Genomic DNA, 22,548 nt, shown 5'->3' with positions numbered 1-22,548 from the left:
CACGAAAACCATAGCAAAACAACTTTTCACAGAGAATATCATGGTGAACAGCATTAAATGCCTTCCTGACATCAAGAAAGAGACCAAATGCCGCTTCATTTTTATCAAAACTAGAATGAACGGAATCAGACATCTTTTCTAATAACATTTGGGTACCAGAACCAGCAACAAATCCGTATTGATGTGGGCTAAGCACGTTATGCCTCAGCAAAAATGCTGACATTGTACATAAGACGTGTTTTTCTAAAATTTGTGATATACACGACACGATAGATATTGGGCGATAATTCGAGATATCATTTCTTTTGCCACCCTTGTAAAGTGGTATAACACGCGCTTGTTTAAGAGAGCATGGTAAGAAGCCACTTTCAATCATATCATTTAGCATAAAAAGAAGGACACACTTCAAGCTTTGGAAATTTCTGGAAAGGTCGCTGATAAATATTCCATCAATTCCAGCTGATTTGTTATGACGTAGACTGGAGATTATGCTGAAAAGATCTGGCTCTGTTATGTGTGGAAGAAATGCTGAGTCAATCACAGAAGAAGGAAGTAACGGCGAACGTGATGTGGCACGGGCAATGCGTTGTTCTTTAGAAAAAGAGTTATTAAAATCATTTGCCAAAGAGGATGTCAAGTGACCAAAACTATGCTCTATTGCGTCCTTGACCGGTCTACGCTGACGCCCACGTTGTTCGTTCACGATAGCCCAAGTTTTGGCCACGTCATGGTGGCAATTGCGAAACTGGCTAGCATAGTAACGCCTTTTAGAGGACCGAAGAAGAGCGGTTACTTTGTTCCTAGCAGCACGAAATTCATTTCGTAAGTTTGCATTTTTTGGTGAAGCGTGACATTTTGACCACAGCGCTTCTTTGCATCTAATGGCTGCGAGAATGTCAGCTGTAAGCCAGAAGCATTTATTATTTCGTTTTTTGACAATGATACTTTTTTTGCAAGATTCTTTTAAATTTTTAAGAACAAAAACAAAGTTATCGTAGGCGGTATCTTTGTTATCTCGTGATATAAATGAGTTCCAGTCGAAGGATGACACCTTACTGTCAAATAGTTTTCGATCTAGTATAGTCATAACACACCGGCTATCATTAGGTTTCTGTGCAGAATCGACCTTAGCAAAGTGGCATAGTGTAAAGTAATGATCCGCTAATTTCTTTCGAATGACAGCTGCCATAACATAAGACAAGTCCGACGCGCGTACGTTAACGTGGTCTATGCAAGTTTTACACAAACTGTTATTTACGATCTCTTCTCTAGTAGGACCTGAAAGTAGTGTTTCTATACCATGATCAGCAAGGGCATTTAGGTAGTTTTGCGCAGATGCTCTCTCAGGCTTTAACAGATCAATATTCAAGTCACCCATTATGCATAGGTTACCTTGGCTAAACCTTTGCTTACAAACGTCATGCAATGCTGTGATAAAATTAGCCACGTTTCCAGATGGTGGGCGGTATATGATAAGGAGATGACTCGAAATGTTGCTGTACGAAATTTCAAATCCCATTGCCTCTGCAGCGTTGATGAATATGTTGATATTGGAAACCGATAATGAATCCTTGAAGAAAACAGCAATTCCTCCACCCTTGCCCATTTGGCGGGTGAGGAAATGCTCCGTATAACCCGGAAGCTTGAACATGCAGGTAATATGGTCAGCAATATTTACCTCTGTGAAAGCAAATACGTTTAATACTTGGTAAAGGTCTTGTGCGATTACCAGAAATTGATTCCAATGTTTTCGAATACTTCTAATGTTAATGTGAAGAATTTTAAGAGAACTCAATGAAACTGGATGAGACGGTTGGAAACAGACGTCAAAACTTGAAAAAGAAGCCATAGCAGTAATAATGAATTTCCCTAAGTGATTTTGTCAATGTCTGAAAGAGACGCGATTTTGATAACGGAAGCCCCCACTTCTTTTCTGGCGAAAACTTTGTCATTCTTGACCCAGACAAATTTGAAAGATTTTTCCTTTCCTCGGATTCGAGCTTTCCAGAACAGCTCACTGTTCATACGGGTCAAGTTTTCATTGAAGAAAACTTCCGTGCGCATATCGAACAGCTTCATGTGGCGCTAATTATTTCTGTGCAGTATGCATCGGAGGCGCCAACGCGAAACCTGCCGACCGCCCGAATACTGCCGCGGGTTCTGAAAACCACAATCGCAGTACCGGCAGCGGCGGATGAGAAAGCGTCGTCAGAATATACGTGGAGGCCAGACATTGGCGCCAGCGCCATCGCAGCATCCACATCCAAACGGATGTGCGGGAAAGGAACCACCCGCGCCGGGTGCCGGAGCGAACTGTCAAAAGGCGACTCGACCTCGACCGCGGCAAACTGTCTCGCTCCAAAAGAGACACCGTGGCTAAGAGCAAACAGCTCAAATTCGTCGTTGAGCTGATCGAGGTCGAGCGCAAGTGGCGGTGCATGCAGAAGGATGTGCAGCGCTCTCGTACTAATCATGGAAGAGTCCCCCGCCAATGCCAAAAGCGGGGCTCTCTGCACCGACAAGAGGCGCGCCCGAACGCCCGGAGGAGGACACTCAATCCACCACACCGGGGATGCGTAAGCAAGGGTGGGCAGCACGACCTGACGGTAAAGTGCCCGCAAACGGGCGGGAGCCGGCGTGCCGGTAAGCCGCAAGGTAGTGCTGAGGCGCGTAGAGAGCCTCTCGGCACGCTCCTTGAGCCAGTCGCCGTGGGGGATGAAGGAGAGAGTGCGGTCGAAGACACCGCCCAACACCCTCACAGCAGGCTTAAAGGTTAAGTGCACACCGTCAAGGCGGACGGCTGCTACAGTGCGCCTGTCCCTCTCAGAGAAGGAAAAATGAGAACGAACACCATTTCCTCCCGGCTGATGGTAATCCTCGCATCTTTCCAACACGACGCCACTCGGCCGAGCGCGTCATCCGCCAATTCCTCGCGCGGCTTTCTGTTGGTTCCGGGCACAAGGACGACGACGTCATCCGCATAGGCCTGGAGCTACACGCCCGAGGCATCCGCACCGCCAACAGGCCACGCCCTACCACGTTCCACAGCAGGGGAGACAGCGGGGAACCCTGCGGGCTGCCTGAGATCGCCGGCAAAAGAGCGGTACACCACCTCGTGGTCTGACAGAAAAGACCTAAGCAGTGCGCAGAGATTCCGCGGACACCCCCATTCACCAAGTGAATCCAGCACTAGGGCTCGAAAGCCCCTGGAAATCTAGGGCCACGAGCAGCACGTGCAGGCCGGCATCCCGCAACCCAGGAAATTTAATTACGAGCGCATGCAGGGTCTGAACCACGCCATGCCCTCGAGTAAAACCGAATTGCGCCTCATGGTGAAGCCCACGACGAGCTAAGAAATTATAGAGCCTGCCATAAAGTAGACGCCCCTGCACCTTACCCAGTACCAAGTTCATGACCACAGGCCTGTATGATGTAGCATCGGGTGGTCGGCCAGGCTTGGGCAAGAAAATTATGCGGCCGTATCGCCAGGCCAGCGGGAAGTGGCCCAACCAGAGCGCCGCACTAAAGAAGAAAAGCATAAAAATTGGCTGCAGCTTAACTCAGTTATGCCTGGATGTGCGTAGCGAGACGTACGGTTAATCTTATTGTTTAGCTTGGTTATCTTTATGGTTACATCTTCATCGTCTAGCTTGACACGTCTCAGTGTTTAGGCTTTATTGTTACCTATAGCTGCATCACTCTACCGTCTTTGTTTGATACGCCGAGCAGCACGTTCTTCGTCTGTCTCCGCAGCTCGTTGTCTCCTCCTGGTTTCATTTTGTCGTTGATCCGCAGCCCTGGCACGAGATGCCGAACTAGACGACGAACCATCCTCATCTGAATTCACTTGCCTGGCCGCTTCGTACTTACGACACTTCTCGAGGTGTGTGGCTCGTTCTTCCTCCGTCTCTTCGGCTCGCTGCCTCCTCTTGGTTTCGTTCCGACGACGAAGCCTGGCTTCTTTGTCGCTCCGACTCACTTTCCATATCTGCCGACGAATCCCACCGAGCCGGCCCTTCTATATATACGATGCAACTCCGGCTCCTCCTCTGTTGTTGCAACGCGGTTTCACCAGCTCCTCATCTGACGTCGTGCCAGATAGCGCGGCGAGTGGCGCTGCCAGCTGCGGCGGTTGCTAGGCAACGGCTCAGCTCGCGGTGGGGCCACCGGCCACAGCGAAACGGCAAGAATACGGCCAATGTAGTTCTCGCTACAAAAGTGGAGTGCTGCGCACCACGCGAGAAGTAATCCCGTCGGGGCCGTAAATGGGACGCCATCCGGGCCACCCAACTAGGGATACACCGCCAACGTGCGCAGTGCTGTGTGTCGAGGCGTTTCTAAAGTAACGTTATCGCACGCGACTTCAGAATTTAAAAGGACCTGAGCAGTTTCAAGGACGGAGGTCGTCTGTGTCCGGTCCGGTTTAAGGATAGGAAGGAGGATGACTGGCCCTCCCATGCGGCTGAAAGCCTGTCGAAAAGGCCGGCCGAAGAGGTTCTGGAGGGTGGCTTCTCACGCCAGCTCGCCCGCGGCGCCCTCAGGCGCAGCCGCTACACAGTTTCTGAAAATCGCCAACGCCTCGTAATATGCCGCAGCATAAACTGGGCGAAGTAGGACATCTCTATAGCGCTGATACCGGCGGCGCAGCGCGCGAACGCGTTTTCGCTCGAGGGCGGGGTCCTGCGTCCACCACGAGGGCGCCGCCGCTGCCCGGCTCGCAGTGGCGTCACGACGGGCCGAGGAATGCTTGCGGCGTTCTCTGTCAAAAATTTCGTCAAACTGAGTGATAATAAACTCTAATGCCTCCGCCGAAGCCAGGCTGGCGCCAACGAGTCCAGGGCCCTGGAAAGGCCCACAGTACGTCATTCCGAGCTCGCGAGCCCCGTACCCCACGCCGAAAGACACCTCAATGTGCCTGTGTTCGGGCAAGGTGAGAGTGTCCGCGACCGACCAACGCAACCCTGCGAGCACCACGGCCGGGCTGGCGAGGGTCAAGTCGATCCAACTATCGGTGTACCGATTGCTGTGCGTGGCCGGTGACGCATGTCCGTGTAACACGACCAGGCCTGAGCCCATTGTGAAGCGTACGAGCCCCCCCCCCCCCCCCCCCCCCCCCCACGGGCATCGCAGAGCCCAGGGCCCCACACTTCATGTTTCGCGTTAAAATCCCCGGCGACGACCGCAGGCGCCCCCGACGCCAGCAGGAGAGCGTGTCGCACCTCATCAAAAACAGGAACCATGGGGGAATGGGGTGCCGAGTAAACCGCGACAAGAAGAAAACAGGCGGTGTGCAAGTGACGGCTACCACGCGCGGAGTAACTAAATTGGTAAACTGCTTTTTTTGAGGAAAGGAAATGGCGCAGTATCTGTCTCGCATATCTCGGTGGACAACTGGACCGCGCCGTAAGGGAAGGGAGGAAGGTCGGAGTTAAAGAAGAAAGAGGTGCCGTAGGGGAGGTCTCCGGAAAATTTCGACCATCTGGGGATCTTTAACGTGCACTGACATCGCAGAGCACACAGACGCTCTTGCGTTTCGCCTCCATCGAAACGCGGCCACCGTGGCCGAATTCGAACCCAGGTTCTCCGGCTGGGTATAACTAAAAGCGGAAAAAGGTCAAATCGGGGTCGACGCGCAACAATTGCGCATCGCGGACGCGATGCCTCTGCAAAAGAATCGAAATTCGAAGAATCGAACAATCGAAATGTCGGAAATTAATCCCGAGAACTGCCGTTGCGCGTCTGCAGTGGTCCAAATTTGATAGTATGAAAGAAAACCTAATTTTAACTGCCATGGGTACAGCAAAAGGGATCACCTGACGCGGAGATGAAAAAAACGTGGTATTGAATGAAAGCACTGCGGCTGCAGGAAAAGTTTGATTCGTGCCTAGCCGCGGGAAAGGATTACCGCTGGAACATGTCAGGAACCGGCGCAGCGCAGCAACTAGGCAAGCGGGAGGAACGGGTGGGTAAATGGCGCGTTAAAATTAATAAGAAACGCTACAGCGGAGGCAGAAAGAAAAAACAAGGAAAAGAAACAGAAAGAAGAATTGAGATTGAGAACGAGCGCTAGAAAGGAGCAGAGCGCGAGGGGGGGGGGGGGGGGGGGGGGGAATATGATGTAGATGGAAATAAAAAATGCCTCCTCCAAGAAATACTGCGCTTCAAACCACACGAGGCGAGACAAGACAATGTATCGTCGTCCTGTCTCGTCTCGTGTGGTTTGTAGCGCCTTATTTCTTGAAGTGTAACATGCATACCTAACTTAGCCCAGAAACAAACGTTATTGAAAAATTCCTCCGCCGGCACAAAAATGCGCGTAGGAAAGAAGAAGTAGGAGCGCATCGCGGCGAAGGCGCCGGCGCTCTGTGGCGCGACTCCAGCCGCGACGCGAAAGGAAAGAAAGAAGCGCGGCTCCCCGCCCGCCCGGCGCTAGTGTTCTAGGCTTAACGCGCGCCTTAGTCGGTATGCGACCGCAATTATGCGACCCTCTCAAGTAAGATGGGACAAGACTGCAGCCGGCCCTGCGGCACTCAGCGCAGGCCAGCGCGGCGTCACCAGCGCATCAGTCTCGCTCGGGCCAAGGTCCGGAGGCTTGGCATCAGGAGGCTTGAGTCCTGTATATTCCGCTTTCTCACTATGGGGCGGCGCCAACTTTGGATCGTCGACACCTGGAACCTCATTGCCGACTTGACCAGAGGCACGCAGAACCTCCGAAAGTATCCATGATGTGATCAGTGGCTGTATCTTCCTCTTTCAACCAATGACACTGTCGCCACTTATCGGCGTACGTCATGACGCAATTGTCGACAGAGTGAACAAAGCGACGGCATTGTGTACATCGTGACGTACGGCACTCATTTCGTAAATGACCAACCCTGCTGCACCGAAGGCACAGAGGAGGTCTGCCAGCTGGGATTGCAACCCACGACTGGATGCCAAATATAGACAGCGTGTGGGCAATACTAAAGTTCGAACGCCGTCCTTCAGCGTCTGGGAGACCTCACAGTTCGCTGTTTCCATGTGCTCCATGCCCTGACACCGCCACTTTTCTCGTTCCACTGAATGGACAGAGCCGCACGGCTCCAGAGTTTCCATTATCAGGCGGTTCTCCATTTGGCGTGGAAGCCATAGAAGCTTTAACCTGACGTTCCTGGTTTCGGAGTCCAACACCATACATGAGGCCCTTGACGCGCTCAGCCATGGCAACTAGCTTCTGCTTTGAAAGCCTTGTTTCACATGCCATCATGCACACGTGGCTCGTCTGATATTGTCCTGTACACACGATATACCGAAGGTCTAAAACGGCAGCAAGCCCATCTCGGAAGTCAGGAGCTCGGTACGGACGGCCCGTGAGGTCTCCTGAGCGATCACGCCTCGTGTTAAAACTGCAACGCACACTCGCGCTATGCACTTTACATCGTCGTCCTCAACAACCTCCATCTGATGATGATGATGATGATGATGATGATGATGTCCTCAGGCTTAATGGCACATACCCACGGCGGGGGATTGGCCAGGGTGCATAGCAACCTCCATCTCCAGAGAGAGAATTCTCTATCTTCATCGTCGTCGTTATCGTTCATTCAATTCTGCTTTCGCGCATTTATAGAATTTAGGCAAACATTCTCTGTCATTTTTCTTCTTCTTCATAAACTTTTAACATCATCGTATAAGACGTCATTGCTTTTTCAGAGTGCTCAATGCAGCCAAAGGTGGTCACAATAGCGTAAATGTTGTGTAATCTAGACTTCATTTTCAGGACCCCAGTAAGCTTGCTTTGTAAGTATGTTGGAAATTCATTTTGCGTGGTCTAGGCCGGCTTTTTTCCGTTCTGTTGGGCTCTGACAAAAGCGGGCTAGTGCGGCTTTAAAAGTAGCATACTTCCATGATTTTTTTTGCAATCTCCAATTTTTTTTTCTTGTAGTTGCCCTGACTAACTCCTCAATATGTGCTAGTGTGATATTTAAAGCCGCACTAGGCGCCTGACAGGTACTTATCATCGCCAGAAAATTTTTCCGCCAACGCAAGACAGTCATACATCATTTTCAGACACGCAGAAGTGGTATTGAGATATACGTTCAGCAGCACTCAGCAAATCATATGCCGGTGATTGAAGCGAACAGGCGGATTGAAAAGATAGACCAACCTGCACAAAGGTTCTGTAGCTTAGCTGTCGATCGTGAATGTAGTTGGCGCCGCTGCTGCTGGGTGAATGTGAGGTCGGTTTCAGAGGCCTCTTTTACGTTAAACCGTCAATGACGGCTCGTTCTCCGGCAGCGGGCGTTCGTCATCGACGACTGTGCGACACGTCGCAAAAAAACCCCAGCGACTCGCGTCTTTCGTCAACGGTAGGGGGCGCCACTGAAATTCAGTATGGCTGCTCTTGAGATGACCGCCGAGTCGCAGGAAGGCAGTGGTGTGTTCGTTGGCATCGACTTGTTCTGCTGATGTCGTCCACGAAGGAGCTTTCTCTTGAGTGCAATATGTCCCACAAAAAGGGGTGGGGGGGGGGGGGGAGTGGGGGGGGGGGGGGGGGTTGGAGAGTGGCGGATACGCTGCATTGTTGAAGGCGAGGAGGTGTTAATTGCCAAACACATCATCTGTTGTGCCGGGAAGGAGCTGACAGCGCCATCGTGCACAGTGCAAGGATTGTACATTCAAACGTCCCAAATGCGCCATGAACCGCATGAGCTATGGTTTGAGTTTTGCGACGTCGATACCATAACGGTAAGTGCATGCGCATCCATGGTCAAATGTTAGTTGAGCGCGACCCTTGCGAATGGAACTTTTCATCTAGGGCGCGTAACTTGAGATTCAAAAATGCGCCTTGAAAATCATCCCAAGTGTCAACTATAAGAGTAGCGCTAATTGTTCTTCGCTGATGCTGTGCTTCGTAAACTATGGGATTCGGAAGTACACGACATCAGAGTAATTCTGCGTGTTGCATGGCCACCTGCAATGTTACACGTGCGCTGGGAATTTGCTGTCGAGCAGGGCTTGCAGTGAAGAGAAATTAGTGTCACTCTCTGATCGGCTTTTACGAAACGACAGAATCCAGGCGGGAAAGCTGCAAGACTGTGACAACAATATTTTCAGCAGCTGTTTGGGAGTCTGGTCATAATCATTCAGTTGACGATTGTCAACTCGGGCTGCGGCGAAGCTACGCATCGCCTTAGGAGAGCCTGTGAACTACGGGACGCGGGTGTTCACGCACTAAGAGAGCCAGTAAATTTCTGAACGCGGGCGCACACTCCTTTAATCAAATGTTACTTTCTACACAGCCACCTGCGACGTTACATGTGTGCACAGTACTTCAGATTCAAGCAAGCAATTGAGTTCTCTGACAAGCTGCAGTCATGAGAACACATTATCTCTGGCCTCTTACGAACTGAATTCAGTAAGCGACAGTAGCTGGGTGGTAAAGTTTAAAGACCGCAACTGGATGCTTTAACAGTTCTTTAGGAGGCCGACCAGAATCGTTGTTGACGATCATCAATGCGCATGCAGAAGCTATGCATCACTCTCCGATGACGAAGTTGCACTTTCACTTAAATCAACCATAGTGCAAGATAAATCAGAGGCGAGACAGTCATCGAATACAAATCAAATTCAATGTATTGATGTCAAACTATGCAGTTGGTGGCAAACTGCACTAGTAGTTTCGTCGACAAACTTTTGGCTCCTTTCAGGCCCACTGCTCTTGCAAAGCAGGAAACTGTGCGCTGCAAGCACACGGTTGCAAAGCTGCTACTTGTAAACAGGTATGTTTTTGAATGATTCCAGCCGGAGTGTTATGTCCTTTAGTTCAGTAGACTAGTGGCTCACTGAAGGCTAAATGCAACCGGACAACCAGGGCTCTATGACCATACTCTAACGAAGTGCCAACAGGCACAGGCTGAAATACTGAGCTTGAAAGTGCCGGATGCAAGCACGCTTAGGTACTCTACATTTCATGATATCCTCTCCGCAGCAGCAGGCAGTACTGGCAAATCATTTCTGTGAACACCGAGTGGTCTTGTGAGTATGCAACATGAATGCAACGTATGCGCAGGATTGGAATTCACAACTTCAAGCAACTAACTTTCACCGACGTAAAACAAGTTTGCGGAAATCAGAATGCCCAGCCAGTGTACAAGGTACAACAACAAAAAATTAGGGACCTGTGTCATGTACAAGTCACCCCAATGCTCCACCTGGACCAAAGCGCACTGACACAAATAAGACAGCAACTGATTGCTGCTGCACCACAATGTGCACTTGCGAAGCACGTGTGAAGACATGAACAATGTGATGAAAACCTAGAAGGTTCGAACCTGGACGATTCCGATCTCAAGTCTAACTGGCTTGGACCCCAGCCTCCTGATGGAGTACTTTGCTGCAGGAACCCAGGTGCAGTAATATAAGGAGCTCACATTCCATCATGCTTCCTTCAAATAGTGCAACCGCATGAAAACTCTTAAATTAAGCATGCAATACGTGAGCCAGGCTGAGCAGGCATTCTGTGAAAAATGTGTTTCAGTGTCTCAAGCTGAAGCTGTTGCGATTTGCACGGAAACAGCTGGCCAAGACAACCAGAAGTGGCAACAAGAGAGGATGCTAAGAATTACCGGCAGTAAGTGTCACACACACTACACTATTCTGCCGCATGACAAGTAGACCTGGGAAGAAAATATAGTCAATATGCTGACCTCAAATTTCAAGGGCTACGAGGTACAGAAAAGAGTGCGAAAATATCGCTCTTCCCGAATACAAACTCAACACCTGAAATGTGGTGTCGACACTCGGACTGGTTGTCATCCCCTCCCATGACTTGGTTGGGTTTTAGCCCAGGGGGTCTAGTCTTCTATAGTGGAAAGCCAACACTATTTCTGGAGGTGCAAAGCACTGTGCTAAGGAAAACGGAAAACACTGCGGGACTTAATTGTGAAGCAAAAGAAGAGTGAAGATCGGTTCTTCTTTCCCCGTTGTCTTCTTCTTCTTTCAGACTTGCAGGATTGCACAGAAACTTGAGAGACATCAACGACCCTGATTAATAAACAGCAAATATGTACAGAGCATTAACAAGGACTTGCGGTGGACAACTCTCTGGCCGCTCTGCGGACCCTCACCGCGGCTACTCGAGCGTGGAGCCTGCCCACCTCGCTCGAGACAATTGATCGCCGAAAAATCGTGTGGTGGAAAATAAATAGGAAATTATCCCCAACTCTACGTGCAAAAAAAAAAATAAATAAAACATAGTGCAGCTGCCCCTGACGTCAGTTTGATGGTTTCCCATTCGTCGAAAGTGGCGTCAGGGTTTCTCGCTCTCCCTACGGTTACTCGTGGTTTGCGCAACGTAGAAGCCACACGCGCGACTTGCACGACCACTCACGTCCAATGCTGGAAAGAACGCTGTGCATCGGCAAAGAGCGAAATGTAAGGTATGGATTTCTGCCCAACTCGCGGACAATCCCACGGTAACCAGTAATAAGCAAAAAAAAAAAACGGTGAATCGAACCTTACACCTCCCCTCTTAGACTCGGTTAACAATTCAAAGATTAACTGAGTTAAACACACGAAAGGTTCGGAAAATGTGCGCCCAGACGCGCGTTCATGTGCATGTTACGAACATGGAAAAGTTTAGTGCACGCAAGGGCACAGCACTTCCAAATGTCTGGCGAACAGTGTCTTTGTCGCACACCTCGTCTATCGATTCCGCATCCCCAGCCTCGTTGCCTGCCCGAACGTTCTGGGCCTCCACTGCAAGTATACGTCCAGCTCTGCTTTACACGATTCCTGAAACTGCTCCCACGTGTCAGCGGATATTAGCCAGCCAGTACACAAAAGCTTATCTGTAAGCGCACACAGTATGGGCACGTCACCGTCCACTTCCTGAATCAACGACTAATCTCGGAGGTGAGACAAAGGCACGAGCGCCAGCTTGGCAGCAACATTCTCACCGAACGCTGAAAAGAGGTCGATTGCTCCCGTGCGGAGTGAGGAGTTCGGTCTTTGCTGCTCCCGCGGAGTACCGTTATCTCCGCTCCGGTGTCCGCGATCGCGTCGATCACCTTGCCTTGACAGCCAAGTTTCGCTGTCTGCAGCTTAAGTGTGGCGTCTAACTTGGTCGTTGAGACACGTGCCGTGACCTTGTCGCTACGGGCCTGTGCCTCCTTCACTCTGGTGTCGCCGCTTGGGAAAGGACATTGCGCTACGTGATGATTCGAACTCCCACATTGAAAGCACTGTCCTTTCCCTGTATGTTTTTTTTCTCGGCTGTGGAGTGTCGCTTGGCTGCTTTCCCTTTTTCTATGCGAACATGGGCAGCCCCACCTTCTTTTATTGCAATGTATAGACCTTTGGCTGTCCCTTTAGGGACTCCACTTCGAGGGCTACTGCTCGCGCTTCCTTCGCCCGCAGCCTCCTCGTACGTTTGCAGTAAACCAGCCAGTTCGTCCGCCCCAGGCCAGCTTTCTCCTTCGCGAAGATTTATGTATCTCAGAGCCTCTGCGCTTAAGCCGGCTTTCAGTTGGTCGGAGACAAGCAGTGAGATTAACTTGGTGGCTCAGCGGTTATGATGCTCGGCTGCTGGCCCTAAAGACGCGGGTTCGATCCCGGCCGCGGCAGCTAGAATTTCTTTGGTGGAGAAATTCTAGAGGCCCGTGTACTGTGCGATGTCAGTGCACGTTAAAGAACCCCAGGTGGTCCCAATTTCCGGAGCCCTCCACTACGGCGTCTCTCATAGCCTTAGTCGCTTTGGGACGTTAAACCCCATAAACCACCCAACCAACTTGTCAAAAGTTGTGACTTTGCGCGCTTCTGCATAAAAATTGACACAGCTAAGTAAGCGCGTAAAGAACGTTCTCCGGGTTTCGGTCTTTTTCTTTGTCGCGGTCAAAAATCGCCTGTGATACTCGGCCGCTGACAGCCTGAGCTCGTCCAGTAAGGCAGATTTAAGCTTGTCGTAATCGCGATGCTCTTCAGGGAGAGGTAAGCTACCTTCTCTGCAATTGTGGTAATACAATTTGATCCCAAAACGCTTTCGGTACTTTGAACGCTTTCAGCGAGCTCTCAGCCAACTCGAATGAGGTAGGAACCTCCCCGTCCATTGGAAATTATGGCGATGCTACCGTTAGCAATTTGTAGTAGTACCGCAGTTGAGCAGAGCCGGCCTAGGTCTCCGTGTCGCCTGCTTCGACACCCGCACACACGCCCGCATTTGAGCGCATTTGAGCCATTTGAAGCTCGAGTTAAGAGCGCGTCGCCGTTCTTCAGCTAATCTGAGGCTGTATTTTTCCCTCTCCGTGAGTGGCGTGTTTGCAGTATATCTCCGCTGTCTCCTCCACTTGGCCCGCTCTCGTTGCCTGTCATGCAACTGGAATCTTTCTCGCTACTCAAGGGAGCGAGTCTCGTTTTCGTTAACCTCTGACTGATTCACATTTCGATCGGGGTTCATGAAGGCATATCTGGTCTCCACAGCAAAGCTCGGCTCAAACTACCATGCCCCTTCGGAAGTTGCGAACAAGGGGACTCACACATGTGCTGCCGTGTGGAGCCTGGCTGCCATTTTCCTCCGCCGGTGTCGTCCGTGAGCCGCTCTTTGTTATTGCGCTGTGCTGCCGCGACGATGGACTGCCGTTGCTTTCCGCTGATGTCCTCTTTGACCTCTCACCCTCCGGTGTAGCTGCGCTGTACTTCCTTGCTCGTCGACTGTCGCCTCGAGATCTCTCAGTTGTTCCGTCCGGTTCGACTGTGCAAGTGGGGATCGATTGTTGTTGTTGCTGTTGTTGCCTTAGTGACATGGCACACGACGGTGGATAGGCCAGGGTTCAGTGAGGAGAGCCGAAAGAAGAGGGTAAATTGGTGCTAAGCTAACGGTTTTGCTTTGGATAAGAAATCAGAATAATTAAATGAAAAAAAAGCAACAAAAATAAACGTGAGAGAAGATTAGAGAATTAAATACACGAAGATGTTCTTCTTTCCACGTTGTCTTCTTCTTCTTTCAGACTTGCAGGATTTCACGGAAATTCGAGAGAGATCAACGGCAATTATTTATAAACAGGAAATATGAGCAGAGCGTTAACAAGGACTTACGGTGGACTGCTCTCTGCAGGCCGCCCCGCGGACCCGCTCCGCGGCTACTCGAGCGTGGTGCCTGCCTACCTAGCTCCAGACAAGTGACCCCCGAAAAACCGTGCGGCGGCAGATAAATAGGAAAATATCCCCCCCCCCCTACCCCCCCACCCCCCCGGCCTCTCCGCGCAAAAGAAAAAGTAGAAAAGACGTATTACAGCTGCTCCTGATGTCAGTTTGCTGGTTTCCAATTCGTTGAAAGTGGCGTCACGGTTTCTCGCCCTCCCTACAGTTACCCGTGCATTGCGCAACATAGCGTAGAACTCGTGAAACCTGCACGACCGCTCACGTGAAATGCTAGAAGGAACGCAGTGCCCGCAGCGGTGGCCTAGTGGCCTGAGCACCCGCCTCGCGTGCGGGAGGTGCAGGGTTCGATCCCCACGTGCCAGCCGGTACCCAACGGTGACACTGGGTACAAGCTTTCTTGGTCTGGCGCTCGGCTTATTTAGGGTGAAGTGCTTGGGAAATGGGATGTTGACCCCATCTTGGGAGAAGAAAATACCTTGTGCCATGGCGCTCTTTGGCTAGGGTGGCTAGAATGGTCTACTTTGGCCACAGATGTTCTTGCGCCATAAAAATCCACCATCATCATCAGAAGGAAAGCTGTGCATCGGCGAAGAGCGAAAGACGAGGTTTGGGTTCCTGTCCAACTCGCGGGCAATCCCACGATAGCCAGTAAGACGCGAAAAAAAAAAGAAAACCAGGAGTCGAACCTTACAATGACAATTAGGCACTGCTCTGTATGCACAATTATTACAGGCAGATACAGTTTGGCCTTCTTTTTTTTTTGCAGCTGAAAAAGGCTATTGTTGTGTACAGTGGCGTACAGTCACTGATTATTTCAGTGAAGAAGTAGTACATGGCCTTCATTGGCATGCTTATCCGCCGTCTTCAGTTTGCGTACTTCGAACATTATTTTCTGTAAATAAAAAAAAAAAATTCTTCAAGTCAGTACTGGATTCAGGAACAGTACCGTGGCTATGATCACCTGCATGATGTCCCGAAGCTGCACGTGGGCTAGGTAGGATTGGTGGACACCGTAGTGTGGGGTGCCGAATTTATTTATACCACCTGGTGTTCTTTAACATGGACTGACATAGCACATCACACATTAATTTTTACATTTCACCTCTAACGAAATTTGGTAGCTATGGCCTGACCATTAAGAACCAAAAGGGTGAATACCTTGCTAGGCGAGTAAGCTGCATCTGTTCAACTTTGAAGTCTTGCACCTATCTGGACAAACATGTCGGACACAGACGCTCTCTCCTAGCTTGCTCTCCCAGTTACGTGTAAAAATGACAATGCTGTAAACATGGCCAGTGAAGGAAAAACGATGTGAATTCGTGTGTCACTTCCTGCCACAAATGACAAGAAAACAAACCAAAATACAAGGCGAATGCTGATCGTGTGAGAACATTGGGATCTGTGTTGAGACGGTGTGAGTCCACTTTTTTGCAAAAAAAAAAAAAAGAAATAATGCAGAAATATTTCAGGCACACCAACGACCCAATCTTTCTTAAACCTTTGTAGGACAGCAGGATAGGAGTTGTTCCACTTGTTTCAAGTGCGGGAAAGTGGACAACGGTGCATCTATGCACTAAATTTTTGCCTGGTGAAACTATCGAACTATTAATCGAACCTTTCAGCGTGTTTTCATGTTCTGCTAATGGGCCTCCTTCGTGTCCTGTGTGTCTTTACAAGCGCAGGTTTATAGCTTGGTTTGGTTTATGGGCCCGCGGTGGCTCAGTGGTTATGGCGCTTGGCTGCTAACCCGAAAGACGTGAGTTCGAACCCGGCCGCGGCGGTCGAATTTCGATGGAGGCGAATTTATAGAGGTCCGTGTACTGTGCGATGCCAGTACACGTTAAAGAAGCCCAGTGGTCGAAATTTCCGGGGCCCTTCACTACGGCGTCCCTCATGGCCTGAGTCGCTTTGGGACGTTAAACCCCCATAAACCATAAACCAAACCTTTAAAGCGACTCAAGCTATGAGGGACGCCGTAGTGGAGGGCTCCGGGCCATTTCGACCACTTGGGGTTCCTTAACGTGCACTGACATCGCACAGTACATGGGTCTCTAGTATTTCGCCTCCATCGAAATTGACCTCCGCGGCTGGGATCGAACCCACGTCTTTCGGGTCAGCAGCCGAGCTGCTCGCTTTTACGTTGCTCGCTTTTTTATGCTTACGCGAACAGTGTTCTTCTCGTCAACTTGTTTTGTCGTTCTGTCGTGTCTCCTGCGCAGATCTAAAAAACCCAAAACTCATCTGAACCTATCTCTTTTCAAAATTTGTGTAGGCACGGACTGCGCTACTGTGAAATCCAGTGAAAGCTGATGGTGTTACATCCTATAAATGTGGCCGCGTATAATTGCCATTTGAACAGTCATGGTTTAACCTCACATTCCACCCACTGCTTATAAAAATGTGCAATAATACATGTAACCGCAGAATAGGTCAACTGAAAATGATAGCAAGTAAATAACGATTGAGAACAGACGAAAATTAATGAAATGTGAAGCGTCCACGAAAGAACAAAAATAAAAATACGGCCTGAATGCAAACATTTGCGCGCCCAACTCTAGAAGTAGGCATTACTGCGATGCAATAGCTTCAGAAATAGCAAATAGGTTCTTATATGTGTGATATTTCGAATTCATACGAAAGAAAAAAATTAAAAATATGATCTTTTTATTCACTACTGTATATTGTTGTCCACAGGGCAGGGGGATATGTACACTACTCCTTGAAAGCTTTTGATGCATCTTTTCTGGTGTGCGGTCTGGCATTGTTTTTCTTCTTTTGCCGGTTGATTCGGGCACACATGCTTTTTGCCTTGTTAGATGCTCAGCATACTATTCAGATTACGTTGCTCTTGCCACTTCTCATGAGGTTGTTATGAGTTGGTTCATGCACGTCAGGAATTTTTGCAAGTTTCTTTTTTGCATCAGCTTCCTCAGGCAGGGCTTTTCTTTTTAGCCTCCTTTTATGAGGCCTTCGTCTGCAAAGCAACGACAAGTGGTACGCCGAATTTTCCAGCCTGCTTATCTGCTGCTGAAAACTTTGCCTCGTCTGTTGCTCGCACAGTTTCTTCAGTGCTGAAAATAACGTTGCACTCAATATTGACTTTTTTACTGTCTTTGAATAGCTTGACGTGAAAGGAAGACTTTTTTTTTTTTTTTTGCCCAGCCTCGTATCTTGAGCATAGATGTCGCGGTTTTCATTCGAGGTGCACGTCGAGAAATTGCAGACTCTGTGGGCTGGTATCTCGTAATTGGGTGTCAGCTCTGGGCAGGATGTTCGAAAAGTTTTCAGTATTGCCTCCTAGAGATGTTCGCAGTTCGTTGTTTTCTCTATTTTGCAAAGCGCCAAGAAGTCGCCTACATATCTAAAATATCCGTGTGATGCGCTTTTATTTGATAGAGGCTGCAATTCTGCTGTGTCATGTTGCCAAGAACACATCACTGAGGATTGGTGCTTCTTTCGATCCGATGCCGATACCTTTGAGGCGATTGTACAGAGCCTAGGTAGGCGTTTAACAGCTCCAGAAAAGCATCCACAGTCATTCTGGCCGAGTTCTTAAAAGGAATGGCAACCTGTCCTTCAACGTCTCTCTCAGTGCTGTCATCATTGCCATGTGCGGGATTGCATAATACTTATCTTCGATCTCGATCGAGAACCCGTACAGAACCTTCTATTCGTATCTTCTTATATCAGAGGTTAACTCTTCCGAATTTTTTATTCTGAACGGATGCTCAACCCTTACTTGGGAAAGATACTTGGAAAGGTACTCCGAAATCAGTGACTGCCATGTGTCTGCTCTTGACAGAATGGCTTGGATGGAGGTACCAATTTTATGCATTTTGGCACTGAAGAAGCCGACACCGATAAGGTGTCAGTTTTTGCAGCTTTAACCGAAAATAGGAAGGTTTTATAGTTGGCAAAAAAATGCTGAATCTATGTTCCTGCTTCTAACAAAATAGAACAGTGATGGGGATGGGTGAAAGCAGATGGGAAGCGCGTAAAATGCGAGAGGAGATCTTAGCCACTCTACAAATTCTGCGCGATCAAATAGTTTAAACTGAATTGCCCAAAATTAAATTGCTGTTTTATTTATATCGTCGTTTTCTACCCGTTCGCGAAAGAAAGAAAATTCTGAATCGGACTCCAGAGGCTTTCGCGTCGTTCTTGCAAAGAAAGTGTATGGAGATACGTAACTGCAATGAACGGTTACTTCGCATGCGTATATCATCGGCGACGTTATTTCCTGTTCTCGATTACAGAACAAGCCGAAACGTTCGCCAATCGCACTGTGCTTTACCTGGAACAATTCAGTCACTATCACCATCACTGCACACGTTTCTCCGAGAAAAAGCGCGCGAAAAGTGCACGATCCACGAGCTCGTGCGAGAAACACGAGCTGAGAAGACGATCGGCAGCGGCAGCGGAAGGACGCGTTCAGTGGCGCAGCGCTTGAGAAAAGACGAACCATGGAGGAAGAGAGGTCCATCGACGACATCCCGGAGTTCTGTGAGTGAATCCTGAATTCCTCTCGGTTGGCCGCGCGTTGTAGAGAGCGCGGATCGATCGCCTTCGAAGGTGAACCGCGTGTGGAGATGGGCCCAAAGTGAGCTGTCGGCCAAACTTAAGCTTAACTCATTTGCGCCCTATATTCTGCGCGCTGGGCTTTGTCTGGGATTTCAGACACCGTCGTGTAGCACTCAAAACAACGTGATAGCGTGTTGGACAGCCCGTCACCTTGACCGTTGATCTGGCGCTACAGTAAGGGAGACTGACAAATACGTCATGTTCGACAATATCAGGCACCGTAACATTCGAATATCAACGTCCATGTATCCCTTGCGGATAGTGGCAGCTAGATGCTGTTCTGAGCGCTTGTACGAGATAGGAGAGAACACTGATGGGCGCAGGATAGTGATACCAAAATGGCTGACCTTAATTCATTAAGTCAGTTTCGCTACAGTGGAACAATTGCCGGCACAGTTACGCAAGGCTAGTTCCGCCTGTATTTTGCAAGCAACGCCAAACTCAAGCCCGTTATCACTGCAACTTCTGTCTCAGTGCCGACTCCTCTTTCTACTTCTTTTGTAGACATCAGATAGCAATTCTTTGTTGTACAGGTTTTTGCAATAGAGTGACGTTCATTGGGCCCAAGAGCTCAAAACCATGCACAATGCTTGCAGTTAAAGCAGGAAACTGGCTTTGAATTTTGTGTTTCCTTGCCTGAGAGGCGCAATCTTGTGTTTAATGACACAATACTACTGGTATAGCAATTACTTAGAACACGCACAGACTGAACTTATGATCTACAAGCGTCCGGTCGCGCATGACTACAAGCAGTGGGTCACCTTGAGTGACCGGGTGATTTTCTCATTGGTATCACTCACCTATTGTGTGAAGGCTGTCGTTGAAGTATATATCTTGCCTAGAGAGCAGTCTGAAGTGCTTAGCAACTGACTAGGCTAGTTAAAGGGCTCACGAGTGTAGTGCACCTCTTGTTTCACGACTCTTTGTTTCTGACTAAGTGATAAAAAGGAGAACGCAAGAATGCCTGTTGAGCCTCCTACGCTGGCTTTTGTTGTCAATGGCAGCGAACAACTGGCTTTCATTGCCCGGTAGACGCAGCAGCCGGCCCGGCTCCGTCAGTTGCGGGCTGGGGAATTTATTGTACGGCACGCTTACAGTAGCATGCACATAAGGCAGACTAGCTTAGATATAAATAGAATATGCTTCTCTTAAGGATACCTCTAAACAGCCTCCCATCGGACTGCCGTTCATATAGGTATCTGAAGCTTACTATCTTAACTCGGAATAGCTATCCGGACGGAAGCTATATGAGCACGCCAGACGCAATACATATAGCACTAACATCGCAGAACACAGTGTAGTGCTTGTGATGTATCCCCTTCCACCCCCCCCCCCCCACCCCCTTCCACTCCTAAGTACTTCTAACCATAAAAAACGTCTGTTGAACCATCCTCTTAGACTTTCGTTAAAATAATATGGCTGATGGTAGCTGACTAGTTCTGTGGCCTTAAAGACAGCATATTTTACCACAGAGGTTTGCAAATGTTTAGGGAAACCGACCATATATGGAAAAAGTAGTTCAGTGTCCTTTTAATGCATCGTGGAAATTTTCGCGAGGCAACACGTGAATTGAGCCACAAGCTCCCGGAAAGTTGTTCTCCAGTCTGAACGAAGCGTGGTAATTAATATCTCGCTATATACAAACAACGTGGATGGCTTCGTGTAAAATGTGCGCGAGAAGGGGGTTTTGCGGAACCGTCACTACTTATACGGTGTCCAGATGAATGCGATTTCAGTTCACTTTTTCTGCCCCTCCTCGCTTGCTTGTATTTACCCACTCTATGACCACACTGCGTAAGCGCTGAATATGCATTGCGCTTAAGTTCCTTCCCTTGTGGTCGGGTCGGGTGGAATGGCTGTTCCTGAGTCCTCGCTGAAAACCGTAAACTATAGCATATTTTAGACCAGCCTTTCCTTCCTCTGACGTCGCTCTGTGTGTTTCTTCTTTCCGTCATGCGGCGCGCACCTGCGCAGCCATCATCGCCGTCCGAACCCTTTTCGCTGTCATCTGGATCGCTGTCACGGCCGTCGTCACATTCTCTTCGGAGAAGCAGTACACTCCGCCCGTGTCGTATCCGCACTGCGGGCCGCTCCAGGGCATCGAGGAGACCTTCGACGAGCGGCGGCTGCACATCTACTACGGCGTGCCGTTCATGCGACCCGCCCTGCTTCACAACCGGTTCCAGAGGCTCCCTATCCTGGAGAGGCCATGGACGTTCCTCCTGGACGCCAGGAACCAACCCAGCCCTTGCCCGCAGCCGTCCCTGAACGTCGGCAGGATGACGCTGGACAACAGGAACAGCAGCGAGGACTGCCTCTACCTCAACATCTACGTGCCGGCGCGGAAGTCTACAGACAACGTGCCCAAGCACCCCATAATCGTATTCATCTACGGCGGCGGTTACTACTCTGGCGGAAACTCCTTTCCCTTCTACAGCGGCAAGTACTTAGCTGCGTACGGCAACGCCATGGTCGTAGTGCCAAACTATCGACTGGGGGTCTTCGGCTTCTTCCGGTCGTCCATGCTGGAAGTGAAAGGTAACCAGGGCCTCTTGGACGTACACGCGGCGCTTCGATGGGTTAAGAAGAACGCGGCAGCCTTCGGCGGTAACATTCATAGCATCACTATTATGGGGCATCAGGTCGGAGCTGCCCTGGTCGGACTCCTGCACTCGGTGACTGGAGCCTCAGACCTTTTCCATCAAGTAGTCATGATGAGCGGCACGCCTTACATGCGCCACTGGAAGGGGGACAGCAAGGCCAAGGCACGTGAGCACGAGGAGCTTGTGCGAAAGCTTGGCTGCAAGGGCGATCCCAAGACGGTGCTCGACTGCCTGAGAAGTAGGACTCCCGAAACGATCCTGGACTTTGCCACCAAGCTGAGCAGCTGGAAGACTTTGTACATGCCGAACGAGTACGAGGACATTCAGGATGACCCCAGCGTCGACTTGAAGAGCACGGCTGTGTCGAAAAATGTCATCATAGGCACAACTGAAAACGAGGGCTCCTACTATGCCAGCCTGTTCCTCGAGCTTTTCTCGAAGTACGATGCGTCAAAACTTACCCGAAGCGAGGCCCTTCAGTACCTTCAAAACGTGACTCTAGGCCTAGGCTTTCGTGGTCACAACGACCTGGTCACTTACTACAACCAGAAGTATAAGGACGACACCCCGGAGGCCCTCTTCGCGAAAGCCGTAGGTGACATAGTGGTGAACTGCCCCATGAAGCAGTTCGCCCAGGACACCTCTAATGTGAACACCAAGGTGTTCATGTACGTGTTCAAGCACAAGCCCTCTTACTCGACCAGCCGTCTGAAGGGCGCAGCTCACCTGGACGACATCTTCCTCTCATTGGGTTACGCCCTTGATGCAGCGTTCCTGAACGTCACTGAGACTGAGAGAGCGCTGAGCAAGGATTTGCTCAGGATGTGGGCTCGTTTCGCTGCGGAGGGGTGAGTTCCGCCACTAATGCAGTGACATGCTACCTTACCAGCGATTTGGGGCCCCCTGCCGCCTTACCGTCCTTGTGCCTATGCTGGGCACACCATCAACAATATCTCCTAAATGACCGTTGTCTGCAGTCAGCTGAGGTATTTACTAGAAGAGGTTAAGATGTATTTACACTAGCCACAGCATGTGGCCCTTAACTACTGAAAGCAAATGAAACTTCAACGTGGTAGCTGTTCTAGCTTTTTTTTTTTTGCCTTCATATCTCCAGAACCACTTAGTGACTTGAGATACTCTGAACTGGGTTTTTCCTTGGTCCTTTTCATACGCGCTATGTATAAATTGGCGAAACGCATTTGCACCCCTCATTATTCTTATCCTC

The 22,548-nt window shown here is 49.7% G+C and overlaps 1 protein-coding gene across 1 annotated transcript in view; it reads left to right on the top strand.

Moving 5' to 3' along the window:
- LOC149340460 (acetylcholinesterase-like) overlaps positions 1–22,548 on the top strand; it is a 147,239-nt gene that overhangs the window by 124,274 nt on the left and 417 nt on the right. The window contains exons 2-3 of the mRNA XM_089551262.1: positions 18,396–18,642; positions 20,695–22,171. Coding sequence (XP_089407388.1) covers positions 18,603–18,642; positions 20,695–22,171 — 1,517 coding nt within the window. The 5' untranslated portion in view covers positions 18,396–18,602. The remainder of the gene's footprint in view (positions 1–18,395; positions 18,643–20,694; positions 22,172–22,548) is intronic.

Source organism: Amblyomma mixtum, chromosome 6, assembly GCF_055824585.1.
Source record: "Amblyomma mixtum isolate Tamu chromosome 6, ASM5582458v1, whole genome shotgun sequence".
In the NCBI taxonomy this organism is placed as follows: Eukaryota; Metazoa; Arthropoda; class Arachnida; order Ixodida; family Ixodidae; genus Amblyomma; species Amblyomma mixtum.
This window is presented reverse-complemented; position numbering and strand designations above follow the sequence as displayed.